This window comes from Sapajus apella, unplaced genomic scaffold (genome assembly GCF_009761245.1).
Source record: "Sapajus apella isolate SASKATOON/1434 unplaced genomic scaffold, GSC_monkey_1.0 scaffold86, whole genome shotgun sequence".
Classification (NCBI taxonomy): domain Eukaryota; kingdom Metazoa; phylum Chordata; class Mammalia; order Primates; family Cebidae; genus Sapajus; species Sapajus apella.
Window position 1 is genome coordinate 1,139,198 of NW_022437026.1, and position 18,452 is coordinate 1,157,649.

At 38.5% G+C, this 18,452-nt stretch overlaps 1 protein-coding gene and 1 long non-coding RNA gene across 2 annotated transcripts in view; one reads left to right on the top strand and one right to left on the bottom strand.

Annotated features, from left to right (window-relative positions):
- Nucleotides 1–2,969: 2,969 nt before the first annotated feature.
- Nucleotides 2,970–12,779, bottom strand: LOC116534178. The gene is made up of 3 exons (XR_004261616.1): nt 12,622–12,779; nt 11,448–11,454; nt 2,970–2,980 (listed from the first exon to the last, which is right to left on the bottom strand). It is a non-coding gene; the product is annotated as an uncharacterized LOC116534178 (long non-coding RNA).
- CLEC2A (C-type lectin domain family 2 member A) overlaps nt 5,243–18,452 on the top strand; it is a 29,826-nt gene continuing 16,616 nt past the window's right edge. Inside the window, exons 1-3 of the mRNA XM_032254375.1 lie at nt 5,243–5,872; nt 11,170–11,273; nt 14,664–14,761. Coding sequence (XP_032110266.1) covers nt 5,816–5,872; nt 11,170–11,273; nt 14,664–14,761 — 259 coding nt within the window. The 5' untranslated portion in view covers nt 5,243–5,815. The remainder of the gene's footprint in view (nt 5,873–11,169; nt 11,274–14,663; nt 14,762–18,452) is intronic.

Here is an 18,452-nt window from a genome sequence, read left to right on the forward strand (position 1 = left end):
TTACAGGTGCCCACCATCATGCCCAGCGAATTTTTCTTATTTTTAGTAGAGATGGGGTGTCACCATGTTGGCCAGGCTAGTCTCGAATTCCTAACCTCAGGTGATCTGTCGGTTGGCCTCCCAAACTGCTGGGATTACAGGCGTGAGCCACCATGCCTGGCCCTTAAACTTCGATTAGGTTCAATTTATCATTTTCTTTTAATTTTATACAGTATTTTCTCTGCTCTCTCTAAGACATCTTTATTAATTCTCATGTTCACAAACAACTTTTGTTTTCTAGAAATTTTATAGTTTTAGGTTTTATGTTCAAGTCAAAGATATATCTTAACTAAATGTTGTAAAATGATGTTGTACTATGGTAAAGTCTTTTTTTCTATTATTTTAATACCTTTTGTGTAAGGTGTGGCTTTGCTCATTACATTGCTTTGTTAACCTTGCAAAAATTATTTAACAATATATGTGTGTGTCAATTTCTGGACTCCTTATTGTGTTTCATCCATCTATACACCAATCTTTTCCCTCAAAACACATTGTCTTCATTACTGGAGTTTTATATTAAGTGTTACATTACTCTTTTGAGTGTCTGAAATTTGTGCAGTGGATTTTATCTTTTCCTCTTCCTTATTCCTCATTTTTCTCTAATCTTGAAAACAAAAAAAGAAAACTCATTTTATATTTTCTCTTTAGCTATTGTTTCTCTTGATGTAAGATAAATTACCAAACTCTTCTTATCAAACATTCTCTTTATAAACATCTTAGAATCTGGCTTCTCTCAATGCCTTCTTGAAATTGCTTTGTTACACATTATCTGTAGTCTGGTGATCATGAAAACTAATAACTTTTTTAGTTTTCATTCACTAAGGCTGCTTTAGGCTCTGAAGAAATAGAGAAAGCTTAACTTCTTTTTAAATTTTCTTTCTTCAAGTCCTCTTTTCTAATATTTGAACATATGTATATATATGTACATGTATATATATAAATACATGTAAAGCATATATGCATACAGGCATGCATACATGTGTGTGTATACATATATATATATATACACAATATATGTTTATGCACATATATACTATATACATATGTAGTCATGCACCACGGAGCAATGTTTTGGTCCATGACAGATTGCATAATGACAATGGACCCATAAGATTGCAATGAAGCTGCCCTGCAAAGGTGTTTCATTTTTGATCTTTTATGTGGTATTTTTACTGTACCTTTTCTATGTTTAGGTATGCAAGTATTTAGCATTGTGCTATAATTGCCTACAGTAATTAGTGCAATAACATGCTATCCAGGTTTGTAGTCTAGAAGCAACAGTCTGTAATATATAGCTTAGGTGTTAGTAGGCTATACTGTCTAGGTTTGTGTAAGTACACTCCATGATGTTCACACAATGACAAAATCACCTAAAGGCACATTTCTCAAAATATCTCCCCACTGCTAAGCCATGCATACATATGCATATACACATACATATGTATATTATATATATACACATATATTATATATATATATATACATATATACATCTATATATATGTACACACTCATTCTTCCTAGATTGTTTCTACATCTACTAATAATGTATCAAATACAATTATTTTATCATTAATAGAATTATTATTTGTTCTTAACCTCATAGCTTTTCCATAAGTGGGAAATCCTGTGTCTTCTCTAACTTTTTCTGCTTACCACAAATAAATAAATTACGGTTTTTATCTTGATAGTTTCTTGTTCAAACACACTGTTTCTTTCTGCCACGGCTTAAAGAATAAAGAAAAAAATATATCATTTAAAATCTTTTGTCATAACCATATGACTTTTTTTTTACTGTCTTCAATTTTTTTGCCTTATATATCTGTTATAAACATTTATGCTCATCGTGGATCTTTTGATGATCTTTATGCTCTTTTGCTTACAATCCCCCATTCAAACTACTTCCGCCTTTTGAGTAGCCTTTCCTTTCCTTCCTCATTCCCCTAAGACTAAGTGATTCTCCACTCACCCTCTCTCCATTTGAGCAGCTATAGCAATCTTTTTTCTTTTTTTTTTCTTTTTTTGGTACTTACCTTCCTTGCACTTTGTGATGGTTTTCTATTCTTTATTATTTTGAGATGTATATGCTTTTATTGATGATTTTTTGATTAACAATTATGAGGGAGGAATACACCAGCGATAATATCCAGTCAGTGTTTATTTAGAAACTTTTTAATATGTGTTGATTTAATTTGCAGTTTGCACGAGGAAGATTTGCCTTGTTGGTATGTGCTCCCTGATTATTATAGTGTTAATTTTTACAAAAACAGGTAAGTGGTTTAACTCATACACTTTCTATGGTTCTTCACACCTGAGAGGTCCATTTCTATGTCAAGCTTAACTCCAAATCTCCCAGATCTGGAGTAATGAAAGGGTTTTGTAGTGAACTTGTCCTCAAGTTTTTACCAGTACAACAGGTTTTACCATAATCCTTGCTTCTCCCTAAAGCACTCATAGTCTCACAATAGAATTATGTTCTTGACTTTATAGTTCTTGATATTTAGGAAAAATCATGTTAAATTCTCAGATGACCACCCGATGGCAATAGCAATAGCTATGTTACTGAATTGCCAGGGGCTCAGTCTAGGTCCCATTGCTCACAGCACAGAAAGCCAATCCCAAAGACGATGACTACGGCCAGGGAAAAAGACTTTTTATTTGGGAGATGGCAACAGGGAGAATGGGAAATCAGTCTCAAATTCACTCACCCACCTGACTAAAATTAGGGGTTCATACAGCAGGAAAGAAAGGTAACTATGTGTGAGAAAACAAGAGTTAGGGAGTGATAAAAAGGAGGAGTGGGAGTTGATCAATAGGAATTAGGGAGGGGCAGAAAAGAAGAGTGGGTCAACAGGGAGCAGGTGGTCAGTTAGGCAGTCATGACAGTGAGGAGTTGGGGATGTCATTGTCTGGATGTGGTGATCTGGTGACTTTCAGTTTCCTGATACTATCTGGGAGGCCTAAGGGTCAGATTCCTAAAGAAGGAACTCAAATAAGACGAATGTAAGTTTCAAGGTTTAAGGCCAGGAGGATCAATTTCTATATTTATTTTTTTTAAAACCCACATAAACATCAGTTTTATGAACTTGTTACAGCTAATTTTCTGTTTAAAATTTGTGAATTTGTAAGCCAATGTTAAATACACTATATTCTGTTATTTGTATTTAATCCTCATTAGACTAGGACACAGATATAAGAAAATCCATTTACAGACAAAAAATATACAGGACAGAATGAGTAAGTTGCCTCTCACAAATAATAAATTCCAGACCTAGGATCAAAAACCTTGTCTGTATCACTGTAATGCACGATAAATTTTAAAAATCATGCAGCTGTACTTCCATAATTGTAGCATTCCTTTAATTTCTTTTAAATCAAAAGTAAGTTATGCCACTAACCGTTGTTCTATAAAACATTTACTTATTTCTATTAGTCGAGAGACAAAATTTTACCTCTACCCTCTCAGGGTTTTGCTGCTGGGCCTGAGAATGAAATTGGGCACAAGACACATCAGCTTGAGCAAAACACATGCATTTATTTAATATAAGTTTTATGTGACATGTATGTCTTCCTATGAAAGCCTAAAAATTCAGTTAGAGTTGAACATTTAGATACTTAATTAAACAAAAGGTAATAAATTATGTAAATGTGGCAAGGAAAAGAGGGTTGATCTAGGGTAATTAATTGGGTGGAAAAGTGACCAGAAAGATAAATGTTAGTTTAACCAACGTTGTTTGCACACATTTCCTTTGGCCTCAACTACCTATCCTTGGTTATAAGACTGTTACTTTCCGTCTAGTATAGAAAGGCTATCTTTCACGTAGGTATTTTATCTCCTGCCTATAAGAAAAGAAGGAAGTTCAGAGTGTTTTGTCTTGTGTCTGCTGTTTTATAAGTGCCTTTAACTCAAAATAGTCTATATGCTAGAGTGACATATTTGGGGGCATCATGTTCTGAACTCCTTTACTATCATATTGAGTTAAAAGAAAAAATGAAGAAATAATGGCATATGTGACTTGTTGCCAGACTGTCTCATTGTAGGAGTTGCAATATTTGTAAAAATGAAGTTGTTAAATTTCCTCTGGGTGCTATGGGTTTATTTTGTGAAATGGATCTAAAGGTGGAATTTAATTATGGCCAAATAGCCCTCAGCAGTTGATTTTCAATATGCATGCTTCGCTTAATTTAGCACTTAAATTTGGCTAAGTTAGTGCTTAGCACTGCGGATTCTTGTTTGTTTGGTTTGAGTTTGGTTTGGTTTTGGTCGTTCTCAAGAATGCTGATAGTCTTCTTGTTTATAGTCTCCTCTGTCACTGTAGTATTAGAGCTTAATGTTACTGGTGTCCAAACATCTGGAAGTTAAATGTAGACAAGAGTTTCTACAAGAAGTTTTTTATATTCATTTACCTGTTGATTGAAAAGAGCAGAAAGACAAAAGAAGATATTTATGTGGCCAAAAAACATATGAAAAAAAGCTCATCATCACTGGTCATTAGAAAAATGCAGATCAAAACAACAATGAGATACCATCTCAGATCAGTCAGAATTGTGATTATTAAAAAGTTAGGAAACAATTAATGCTGGCAAGGCTGTGGAGAAATAGGAACACTTTTACACTGTTGGTAGGAGTGTAAATTAGTTCCATCATTGTGGAAGACAATATGGTGATTCCTCAAGGATCTAGAACCAGAAATACCATTTGACCCAGCAATCCCATTACTGTACTGGGTATATACTCAAAGGATTATAAGTCATTCTACTCTAAAGACACATGCACGTACATGTTTACTGCAGCACTATTTACAATAGCAAAGACTTGGAACCAAGTCAAATGTCCATCAATGATAGACTGGATAAAGAAAACATGGCACATATATACCATGGAATACTATGCAGCCATATAAAAGAATGAGTTAATGTCCTTTGCAGGGACATGGATGAAGCTGGAAGCCATCATCCTCAGCAAACTAACACAGGAACAGAAAACCAAACACTGCATGTTCTTACTCACAAGTGGGAGTTGAATAATGAAAATACATGGACACAGGGAGGGGAACATCACACACCGGGACCTGTGAAAGGGTAGTGGGTAAGGGGAGAGAGAGCATTAGGACAAATAGCTAATGCATGCAGGGCTTAAAACTACATGATAAGTTGATAGGTGCAGCAAACCACCATGGCACACGTATACCTATGTAACAAACCTGCACGTTCTGCACATGTATCCCAGAATTTAAATTAAAAATTTAAATTAAAAAAGAGCAGAAAGAAAGAGAGTTGAAACACAATATGTTTTATACCCTGTGTAGTAGTGTGTATCCACTTCTGAGCACTACGACAACAACAACAACAACAACAACAAATATACATCATGGTGGAGTAGAGAGTGCAGGCTTCGGAGTTTGCCCTACATTTGAGTTTGCCCTACATGAGTAGCACCATTTCTCAAAATAGAAGCCAGGAAAATAGAAAAAAAACGCATATACTGCTTGATCGCTAAATGATTTTCCTTACAGATGGGAGAAGTTAATTAATCTTCATTCTAGGGGTGAAGCTAATTTACAGGCTTCAAACCATGGAAGCAAAAAATAAAATTAATACAGTAGAATGAGTAGAAACACTTTTTAACTTATGATTTATCTTATCATTTCTTTCTTTTTTTTCAGTCATACGCTTAAAACATGCCAAACCTGTGGTATGTTCAGAGGACTGGGTTGGAGTAAGAGATAAGTGTTTCTATTTTTCTGATGATACCAGAAATTGGACAGCCAGTAAAATGTTTTGCAGTTTACAGAAATCAGAACTTGCTCAGATTGATACACAAAAAGATATGGTAAGAAAACAGAAAAGTCTTCAGTAATTTCAGAGATTACATTTTTATAAAAAGATAATGAAAGCAATAATAGCTAACACTATAATACAACTGAGCCTTGAACAATATGGGTTTGAACAGTGTGGATCCACTTATACATGGATTTTCTTCCCTCTGCCACCCTTGAGACACCAAAAGCAACCCCTGCTCTTCTTCCCCCTCCTCAGCCTACTCAATATGAAAACAGTGAGGATGAAGACTCTTAGGTTGCTTCACTTCCACTTAATGAACAGTAAATAAATTTTCTCTTCTTTATGATTCCTTAATACCATCTTTTCTCTAGCTTTGTTTTTTGTAAGAATACAGCATATAATTCAAATAACATACAAAATATGTGTTAATTTACTTTTATATTACCAGTAAGACTTCCAGTCAACAGTAGGCTACTAGTGGCTACATTTTCTGTTTTTGTTTTCTTTTTAAGAAAGGGTCTCACTCTGTTGCCTAGGCTGGAGTGCGGTGGTACAATCTCAGTTCACTGCAGCATTGAAATCCTGGGCTCAAGCAATCCTCCCACCTCAGCCTCCTGAGTAGTTGGGACTACAGGTGCACACCACATTGGCTAATTTTGCTTATTTTTTGTAGAGATGAAGTCTCGCTACGTTGCCCAGACTGATCTCAAACTGGACTCAAGCAAGCCTCCTTCCTCAGCCTCCCAAAGTGCTATAATTAGCTTGAGCTACCATGCCCAGCATGGTTGACTTTTTGAGTCAAAAGTTATATACAACTTTTGACTGCACAGGGGGTCAGTGCCCCTAACTGCCACATTGTTTAAGTCAACAGTATATGACAATATGTGCTAAACAGTGTTCTAAGCACTGAAACTTATGTAATCTTCTAGTAACACCCATGAAGGAGTTATTTAACTCTCCCTACTTTAAGGAGGGGAAAGTGGGTCACAAAAATGTTATGTAACCCAGCCAATGTTATAGCCATAAGTTGTTGAGCTGGGATTTGAACCCAGGCAAGATGACTCATGATGCCATGTCCTTTACCACAATGCATACTGTTTCCGTATCTAAATGTCTTCATTAAATGTTCTTAGATTATTAAGTAGATTATTTTTTGAACCATTTCAATTTGCATTCTACCAAGCATAGACTAAAAAAAATAAAATACAGCTCTTGAAATTTAGAGACAAGGATATGAAGGAAATATGTGCACTTTGAAGAAGCGAGTGAATTAATGGAAGTGAAGAAGGCGACACGTGGACTCTAGGGACACAGAGTAAGAAAACAGACTAGTTTTTAAAGAAAAGCTGGGGATTGGGGAGTGGGCAACATTTCCGGCTAGAAGTATTTGGTGTGCACAGCTTTCACGGAGAGGAACTGAAGTGGTAAGTAAATACAGCACTTTCAACTGAAATATCCAGGGTACACGCAATGGAACACATCATGGAAACAACTCAACCCATGGACAATGGAGAAAAGCAAGGCAGGCAGATGGCCAACCTGGGAATGACACAGAGCCAGGGGAACCTCTCCTTGTCCAGGGACATGGTGAGTGAATGTCCAACCCCAGGATCCCATGCTGCTCCCATGGATCTTTGCAACCCTCAGGTCAGGAGATCCCCTTGTGAACCAACTCCACCAAGGCCTTCTGTCTGACGGAGCAACCTGGAGCCTCAGGAGAGCAGCCACTCAGGCACGTGCAGAGACCTGGGAGCCTTAGCCAGGCTTTCCAGGCTTCCTAGAAAAAGTAGTTGCAACTCCAGCAAAGAGGGAGGTTATACACTACCTTACATGTCCCTAGTAAAGGGGCTGAATCCAGGGGGCTGAGCAGCGACATTCTCCAGGACCCACTTCCATGGCACCTCACAGGGTGGGACCTACTGGCTTGGAATTCTATCCAGCCATCAATAACAGCATTGCACCTCCCTAAGACAGCTCCTAGAGGGGAACGTGGGCCTCCATCTTTGCTGTTTGGGTGACTTAGCCATCCAGCCTTCAGGCTTTGGAGAATCCATGTTGACCAGGGGTGGAAGTGACCCCCCAGTACAGCACAGCTGCTCTACAAAAAAAGTGGCCAGACTGCTCTTATAAGTGGTTACCCAATCCCGTTCCTCCTCACTGGGCAGGGTATCCAATCAGGGTCTCTAGCCACTTCCTTCAGGTGTGTTCGGGCCGGCAATAGGTGTGTACCTGCCTGACACAGAGCTCACAGAGGGAGAGGCAGGCCACGATCTTTGCTGTTTTGCAGGCTTCACCGTTGGTACCTACAGGTATTGGAAAATTCGAGGTGAATAGGGACTGGAGATGGCCGCCGCCATGCCACAGCAGCCCTATGAAAAAGTGGCCAGGCCATTACATGGGTGCCCATCTCCTTGTCTCTTCACTAGGAGGGTCCTCCAGGTTTCAGTCTCCAGCCACCCCTCTCAAGAGCTGTCAAGCCAGTAGCAGCTCTGGAATGTCCTGGACAGAGCCTCCAGAGGCAATGAAAACCTCTCTGCCACTGCCTCTGCGCTGGAACCACCCTTGCTGCCCTCAGACTAATGAAGGAGCAAAGACCCTAAGTCTCTTATCCACACCTCCAGTAAGTTGCAGGAGAGGAGGCCAGTCCATCTTCACAGGCTCTGCCCACTCACCTTGACCAGACATGGAGCCCCCAGCTTGGGCCCACAGCACAGACTCTCCAACCTAGGCTGATTGCACTGAACGATTGCTTACTTGCATCTCTCTGGAGTGAAGCTCCTAGGAGAAAAGCAAAAGACTGTTGGCCTTAACCACAACTAAGATCCCTTCCATTGCCCCCTCAAAGCTGTGGAGGAAACATAAACACTGAGATCACCCAAGAGCTGCAGTGGGCAGCCTAGGAGTGCCAGGCACAATCTACAGCCATTACTCACCCCTATGAAAACATACATAAAAGAGGTCTGTTGACAGTACTAAATATGCACTGCAGTTAAAGTAACACCCACAGAGAGATGAGAGAATTAATGCAAGAACTCCAGTAACTCAAATAGCCAGATGTTATATGTTCTCCAAACAATTGCAACAGTTCTCCAACAAGAGTTCTAACCAGGCTGAACTGACTTGTTAACAGTTGAATGATATTGAAGGACAGAAACTCAATGCTATTTCTACCAAACTACCAATGACATTCTTCACAAAACTAGAAAAAATATGGAATCATAAAAGAGCCCAATAGCCAAGGCAATCCTGGCAAAAAGAATAAAGATGGGAGCATCATGTTATCTGACTGCAAACTATACTGCAGGGCTTCAGTAACCAAAACAACGTGGTACTGGTACGAAAAACAGGCATATAGACCAATGGAACAGAATAGAGAGCCCAGAAACAAGGCCACACACCTATGACCATCTCATCTTTGACAAAGCTGACAAAAACAAGCAATAGGAAAAGAAATCCCTGTTTAATCAATTGTGCTGGATAACTGGCTAGCCATATGCAAAAGATTAGAAGCAGGACTCCTTTCTTATACCATATACAAAAGTCAATTCTACATGTAAAACCCAAAACTATAAAAAGCCTGGAAGGTAACCTAAGCAATACCATCCTGGACATTGAAACAGGGAAATTTCATGACAATGACAACAAAAGCCACGGTGAACAAAAAAAATTGCAAAAATTGGCAGGTGGTGTCTACTTAAACGTAAGAGCTTCTGCACAGCAAAAGAAACTATTAACACAGTAAACAGACAAACTGCAGAATGAGAGAAAATTTTTGCAAGCTATGCATCTGCCAAGACAAAGGAACTTAAACAAATTTACAAGAGAAAAACAACCCTATTAAAATTGGACAAAGGACGTAAACAGGCACTTTTTAAAAGAAGACATACATGCCGCCAACAAACATAAAAAAAAGCTCAACGTCACTGATAATTAGAGAAAAGCAAATCAAAACCACAATGAGATACCATCTCACACCAGTCAGAATGGATATTAATAAAAAGCCAAAAAACTACAGATGCTGGCGAAGTTGCAGAAAAAAGAGAACACTTATACACTGTTGGTGGGAGTGAAAATAAGTTCCACTACTGTGGAAAGCAGTGTGGCAATTCCTCAAAGAGCTAAAAGCAGAACCACAGTGGTTGCAGTGGTGTTTACATGATTGACTTTATAATTCTTTTGTTATGGATGAATTAATTGTTTTGAATGTCTTCCCTTAACTCATAAGTCTGTCTACTTTTATCTTTGATCTAAAATTATTACTGACAGGACTGCATAAGACTCACATTTAATTAGTTAATTGCTTAATACAGAAGTTTGTTCAGTACTTATGTAAATGATGTACATAAAAAACTTTCTGGTCCTGTCCTATTGATCTCAGTTAGCACATTGCCGTGATTAACCCAGAACTATGTGATGACAGACATGACGGATATAACTATTGGTTAATGGCTCAATACCTGGGTGATGAAATAATCTGTAAAACAAACCTTCATAACACAAGTTCACCAATGTAACAAACCTTCACATATACCCCAGAACCTAAAATACAAGTTAAAGAACAAAAAGCTGACGAAGAGGTTTGTGGTTCAATAGCAAAAAGCCAATAGAGGAATGACTAAACCCATCACTTAATATATTTCGTTCAGTAAATTATATTCATATAGAAGTTAGTTTCATATCTGATTATGTAAAAAATACAATATCAGTGACATTCATATTGTAGTATAGAATCAAAGTAATTTATCATTGGGTTTTTCTATTCTAATAGTACTTACATTTTCCATTAAACTCCTCCCCCTGCAATCCCTCTTCTATGATTTTTGGAAGAGTACCTGTGCACACAAAAATATATCTAAACATTAGTTCTCTATCATCCTTGAAGAAGATGCTGTATCAGATCTCATAGAACTTGCTAAGGTTTTATATTGTCATCTAGGCAAATTTAACATCATATTAATTGATAGCCTATGTCATTCAATCTGTGACTAGAACGTAATGGTTTAGGAATTTGAACTCAAAGGAAATAAACTCAAATATGGTTTTGTCATTAATTTCCAACTAGAGACATGGAAGCTACCCTTAAAGATAACCAGAGTGTAGCTCAGCATCAATTACTTGATTATAGCCCAACTATTTGAAGATACTTAAGATGCAGAAAAGCAAAATGAAAACCTTTCTGACAAAACTAACAAATATCAGTGTCTGTGCCGTTTGTTATTTTAGAAGCCCCAGGGAAGACAAATCAGAATGTGAATCCTAAAAGATGGAATAATTGGGGTGGGAAGCATCTTCAGCAATGTACTGTAACATATTAAGTAATTGATGATTCCCTTTGCTTTGTGAAAGGAATTTTTGAAGAGGTTCGCAGGAACGGATATGTACTGGATTGGACTAAGCAGGAAACCAGGAGATTCTTGGAAATGGACAAATGGCAACACATTCAATAATTCGTGAGTTTCCAATGTATTAGGAATGTTCTTATTCTGATGTTGCATAAAAAATTTTTTAACCATTTTCAGTTGTGTTAATATAAACAAATCTTTCTCTATTCTATGTGTGATTCACTTTTCAGTCTCCTGTCTATGACATGGGCCCTTTCACATTGAAGCACACACTAGAGTAACCCACTTTCTTCTCACCTTGTTAAATAACACATGGTGGAATTTTCCATTTTTATTTTTATTTGTTATTTTATCTTTATTGTCAAGCTCTTGCTTTACAATAAGCTCTTGCTTGACAATAAGTGCTCTTTTGCTAATTCAAATTCAACCATTCTGCCAATTTTAAACCCAAACTCGTGTATTACTTGTACCTCTTTCCAGCTAATTAAGTTTATGTAAGATCTCTTTGTCTTTAAAGAGTTAAAGACCTTATAATTGTCTTTAACATTTCAAATGTCTGCCACAATGAATAGTATTTATTTTTATTTATTTATTGCTTATTTAATTTATTTTTTTTTCTGTAAACATTTCCTGAGTGAATTAAAATTGTTAACCATCATTCTCAGCAAACTGACACAAGAGCAGAAGATCAAACACTGCATGTTCTCACTCATAGGCAGGTGTTGAACAATGAGAACACATGGACACGGGGAGGGGAGCACTACACACTGGGGTCTGTGGGGGGGAAATAGGGGAGGGACAGTGGGGGGTGGGGAGTTGGGGAGAGATAACATGGGGAGAAATGCCAGATATAGGTGATGGGGAGGAAGGCAGCAAATCACACTGCCATGTGTGTACCTATGCGACTATCTTGCATGTTCTTCAAATGTACCCCAAAACCTAAAATGCAATTAAAAAAAAAGAAAAAAACATATATATATATATAAAGTGTTTATTGGGATAAAACAGTTAAAGATTGCGTAGTTGTCTTTAGCTTTCCAAATGTTCATCATAAGCAATATTGTATTTATTTTTTAAATTTTTGATTATTTTTTATTAGTTTACTTTTTTATTTATTTATATAACTGTTTCTCGGATACATATGTATTTCTGCCTTATTATTTTAGTTAAGTGCTAGATAATAAAAACAACCAATAATATAAATATTGAAATATGCGAGACAGGACAAATTGTATTTATAAATAAGTAAAGATTTGGTTATCAACAAAGAAAACTAATTTAAAAACTATATATATATATATATAATTTTACTGTAAGTTCTGGGATACAAGTTCAGAATGTGTAGGTTTGTTACATAGGTATGTATGTGCCATAGTGGATTGCTGCACCTATCAACATCTAGTTTTTAAGCCCCACATGCATTAGCTATTTGTCCTAATGCTCTCACCCCCTCAACTCCCTGACAGGCCTGGGTGTGTGTTGTTCCCGTCCAGGTGTCCATGTGTTCTCATTGTTCAACTGTCACTTGTGAGTGAGAACATCCGGTGTTTGGTTTTCTGTTCCTGTGTTAGTTTGCTGAGGATGATGGCGTCCAGATTTAACCATGTCCCTGCAAAGGACAGAACTCATTCCTTTTTATGACTGCGTAGTATTCTGTGGTACCACTATGTATCACATTTTCTTTAACCGGTCTATCATTGATAGCCCATTTTGGTTGATTTCATGTCTTTGCTATTGTAAATAGTGCTGCAGTAAATACGTGTGTCCATGTGTCTTTATGATGGAATAATTGTATTCCTTTGGGTATATATCTAGCACTGGGATTGCTGGGTCAAATGGTATTTCTGGTTCTATATGGTTGAGGAATCACTACACTGTTTTCCACAATGGTTGAACTAACTTACATTCTCACTAACAGTGTAAAAGCATTCCTATCTCTCCACATCATCACCAGCATCTATGGTTTCTTGAGTTTTTAATAATTGCCATTCTGACTGGCATGAGATGGTATCTCATTGTGGTTTTGATTTGCATTTCTCTAATGATCAGTGATGCTGAGCTTTTTTTTAAATATGTTTGTTGGCTGCATAAATGTCTTATTTTGAGAAGTGGCTGTTTATATCCTTCTCCCACTTTTTGATAGTTTTATTTTCTTGTAAATTTGTTTAAGTTCCTTGTAGATCCTGGATATTAGACCTTTGTCAGATGGGTAGATTACAAAAATTTTTCCCATTTTGTCAGTTGCCTATTCACTCTGATGATACTTCCTTTTGCTATGCAGAGGCTCTTTAGTTTAATTAGATTCCATTTGTCAATTTTAGCTTTTGTTGCAATTGCTTTTGGTGTTTCAGTCATGAAGTCTTTGCCCATGTCTATGTCCTGAGTGGTATTGCGTAAGTTTTCTTCTAGGATTTTTATGGTTTTGGGTTTTACATTTAAGTCTTTAATTCATCTTGAGTTAATTTTTCTGTAAGATGTAAGGAAGGGATTCAGTTTTAGTTTTCTGCATATGGCTAGCCAGTTTTCCCAGCACCATTTATTAAATAGGGAATTCTTTTCCCATTGCTTGTTTTTGTCAGGTTTGTCAAAGATCAGCTGGTTGTAGACATGGCATTATTTCTGAGGTCTCTGTTGTGTTCCATTGGTCTGCATATGTGTTTTGGCACCAGTACCATGTTGTTTTGGTTACTGTAACCTTGTAGCAAATTTGAAGCCAGATAATGTGATGCCTCCAGCTCATTCTTTTTGTTTAGGATTTTCTTGGCTATATGGACTTTTTTTTTGGTTTTATATAAAATTTGAAGTAATTTTTTTCTATATCTGTGGAGAATGTCAGTGGTAGTTTGATGGGAATTGGATTGAATCTATAAATTACTTTGGGCAGTATGGCCATTTTCATGATATTAATTTTTCCTATCCATGAAGATGAAATGTAAAAAAACATTGTAAGCAGTCTCAGGTTTCTACTGCAGTATGTTTCAAAAGTACCAAGTAAATATAAATCTTATTTTTACTTTTTGAAAAAGTACATCTACTAAAATTAGGCCAGAAAGCTGATTTTTTTAAATTTCAGAGATCTTTGAATTTGGCAAACACTCTCTTTCTTTCCATATAGAGAGGAAGAAAGGAAAGAAGGAAGGAGGGAGGGAAGGAAGGAAGGAAAGAAGGAAGAGAGGGAGGGAGGGAGGGAGGGAGGGAGGGAGGGAAGGAAATAATGATTTTGCCCCTGTCTTTATATATCTATATGTGTCTGTCTGCCTGTCTACAAATTGTTTTAAATAGGGTTACAGGTTTTAACTCCAACAAACACTTAAAATACTTATATTCAGTCTTATTTTCCCTTAGTATGCCAGATATTTTAATGTAGCATATGAAGATGGGTGGGTATATTTTCTGGGAACTCACTGTTTGGTATATTTCAAATCATTCTATTCTTAATTGTCTTTTTGATTACAGCTGTAAGTGATTTCCAGACTAATTTAGAGTGTTCTTTTTCAGGTTTGAAATTACAGGGAATGGATTCTATGCTTTCCTGAGTGCTGATGGAATCCATAGTTCCAGAGGACTTATTGATATCAAGTGGATTTGCAGCAAACGTAAGTAGTTTTATTTTATTTTAATTTTTATTTCAGTAAAAGTTGTTTTTCTAATTTTTTTTTAACTTTTGGTTCTGGGGTACATGTGCAGATCATGCGGGATTGTTGCATAGGTACATACATGGCAATGTGGTTTGCTGCCTCCATCCCTCATCACCTATATCTGGCATTTCTCCCCATGTTATCACTCCCCAATCTCCCCACCATCCCCCCATCAAAAAAACTTGAAAATAACTATCACACTTCTAAGATAAAAAGAAAAGCTACTAGAGGGATTGTTGGCAAGGTAGCCAAATAGGAAAAGCTCCAGTGGGCAGCTCACAGTGAGAGCAGTGCAGAAGGCAGGTGATTGCCACATTTCCAACTGAGGTGCCTGGTTCATCTCATTGACACTGGTTAGACAGTGGGTACAGCCCAAGGACGGGGATCCCAAACAGGGCGGGGCATCACCTCACCTGGGAAGTGCAACGGGTTGGGGAACTCCCTCTTCTAGCCAAGGGAAGCCTTTAGGGACTGTCCCATGCACTCCAGCCCAGATACTGCACTTTTCCCAGCGTCTTCACAGCCTGCACACCAGGAGACTACCTCCAGTGCCTACAACACCACGACCCTGGGTTTCCAGCACAAAACTGGGTGGCCATTTGGGGAGACCTCAAGCTAGTCACAGCAGTTTTTTTTCATACCCCAGTGGCACCTGGAACACTAGTGAGACAGAACTGTTCATTCCCCTGGAAAGGGGGCTGAAGCCAGGGAGCCAAGTGATCTGGTTTGGCAGGTCCCACCCGAACAAAGAGCAGCAAGCTAAGATCCACTGGCTTGAGATTCTCACAGCCAGCACAGCAGTCTGAGCTCGACCTAGGACATTGGAGCTCAGTGGGAGGAGGGGCATCTGCTATTGCTGATGCTTGAGTATGTGATTTTAACCTCACCTGTTTAAACAAAGTTGCTGAGAAGTCCAAACTAGGCAGAGCCCGCAGCAGCTCAGCAAGGCCTCTGCAGGCAGGCTGTGCCACTAGACTCCCTCCTGGTTAGGCAGGGCATCTCTGAAAAAAGGCAGCAGCCTGTCAGGGACCTATAAATAAAGCCCTCACCTTCCTGGGACAGAGCACATGGGAAAATGGATGATTATGGGTACAGCTTCAGCAGACTTAAACATCCTTGCCTGGCAGCTCTGAAGAGAGCAGTAGGTCTCCCAGCACAGTGTTTGAACTCTGATAATGGACAGACTGCTTTCTCAAGTAGCTCCCTGACTCCCGTGTATACTGACTGGGAGACACCTCCCAGAAGGGGCCAACAGATGCCTAATACAGAGCTCTGGCTGGCATCTGGGGGGTGCCCTTCTGGGCTGAAGCTACCAGAGGAAGGAACAATCAGTGATCTTTGCTGTTCCTTAGCCCCCTGCTGGTGATTCCCAGGCAAGCAGGGTCTGGAGTTGACCAGACCCAGCAAACTCCAACAACAGACCTGTAGCAGAGGGGCCTGACTGTTAGAAGGAAAACTAACAAACAGAAATAGTTTCAACATCAACAGAAAGAATGTCCACTCAGAGACCCCATTCAAAGGTCACCAACTTCAGAGACAAAAGGTGGATAAATCCACGAAGATGGGAAGACATCAGTGCAAAAAGGCTGAAAATTTCCAAACCCAGAACACCTCTTCTCCTCCAAGGGATCACAACTCCTCACCAGCAAGGGAACAAAACTGGACAGAGAATGAGTTTGACAAATTAACAGAAGCAGGCTTCAGAAGTTGGGTAATAACAAACTTCTCTGAACTAAAGGAGCATGTTCTAACCCAATGCAAGGAGGCTAAGAACCTTGAAAAAAGGTTAGACAAAATGCTAACTAGAATAACCAATGTAGAGAAGAACATAAACCACCTGATGGAGCTGAAAAACACAGCACAAGGACTTCATGAAGTATATACAAGTTTCAATCGATCAAGTGGAAGAAAGGATATCAGACATTGAGATCGACTCAATGAAGTAAAGCTAGAAGACACATTAGAGAAAAAAGAGTGGAAAGAAATGAACAGAGCCTGCAAGAAATATGGGATTATGTGAAAAGACCAGATCTACGTTTGATCGGTGTACCTGAAAGTGACCGGAAGAATGAAACCAAGTTGGAAAACACTCTTCAGGATATTATCCAGGAGAACTTCTGCAACCTAGCGAGGCAGGCCGACATTAAAATTCAGGAAATACAGAGAACACCACAAAGATATTCCTCAAGAAGAGCAATCCTAAGACACATAATCATCAGATTCACCAGGGTTGAAATGAAGGAAAAAATGGTAAGGGCAGCCAGAGAGAAAGGTTGGGTTACCCACAAAGGAAACACATCAGATTCACAGTGGATCTCTTGGCAGAAACCCTACAAGCCAGAAGAGAGTGGGGGCCAATATTCAACATTCTTAAAGAAAGGAATTTTCAATCCAGAATTTCATATCCAGCCAAACTAAGCTTCATAAGCGAAGGAGAAATAAAACTCTTTATGGACAAGCAACTGCTGAGAGATTTTGTCATCACCAGGCCTACCTCACAAGAACTCCTGAAGGAAGCACTAAGCATGGAAAGGAACAACCAGTACCAACCACTGCAAAGACATTACAAATTGTAAAGACCATCAATGCTATGAAGAAACTGCATCAACTGAAGGACAAAACAACCAGTTAGCACCATGATGGCAGGATCAAATTCACACATAACAATACTAACTTTAAATGTAAACGGAGTAAATGCCCCCAATTAAAAGATACAGTCAATACTTATCGGTGGGCTGTATTCAGGAGACCCATCTCACATGCGAAGACACACATAGGCTCAAAATAAAGGGATGGAGGAATATTTACCAAGCAAATGGAAAGCACAGAAAAGCAGGAGTTGCAATCCTACTCTCTAATAAAACAGACTTTAAATCAAAAAAGATCAAAAGAGACAAAAAAGGGCACTACCTAATGGTAAAGAGATCAATGCAACAACAAGAGCTAACTATTCTAAATATATATGTACCCAACACAGGAGCACCCAGATTCATAAAGCAAGTTCTCAGAGACCTACAAAGAGACTTAGACTCCCACACTATAATAATGGGAGACTTTAACAAAGAAATGGCGTAATTATAGTCATGTGCCTGGTCTATTATTCCACCAAATGCTTAGAAGGAGTTAAAATCCAAGGAATAGAAAGCACATGTGATAGATGAAGGAGGCAGATAAGGGAGGAGCCTCAGAGAATCTCTGACCCACCCCAAAAGTGTTTACATCAGATGCTTTTGTGCAGATGAGGGATCCTGCACAAAATGGACTGGGGGCCTACTTGCACACTGGAAGAATGGGGTGGAACTACCAGGAATTCAAACTTTATGCAGGTAGGGGAGCCTGGCCTCTTCGGCTTGCAAGCGTGGTGGCCTGGTATTCAATATGCCAGTTGGGACTGTTAGCAGGATGCCTCCCTCCACTTTTTTTTTTCTGAGCGCTTTCTTTTGATAAATTCTGCTCTCCTCACCTTTCGATGTGTCCACGTGCCTAATTTTTCCTAGTGTGTGACAAGAACCTGGATTTTAGCTCAACTAAGTCGCAAAAATCCTGCATCACATAGAAAAAGTGACAGAATGAGATTAAATTTAATTTTTTAATATATTGAAAAATAAGGTTTTTTGGTTTTCCATTAAAAATAATACCCCCAGAAACA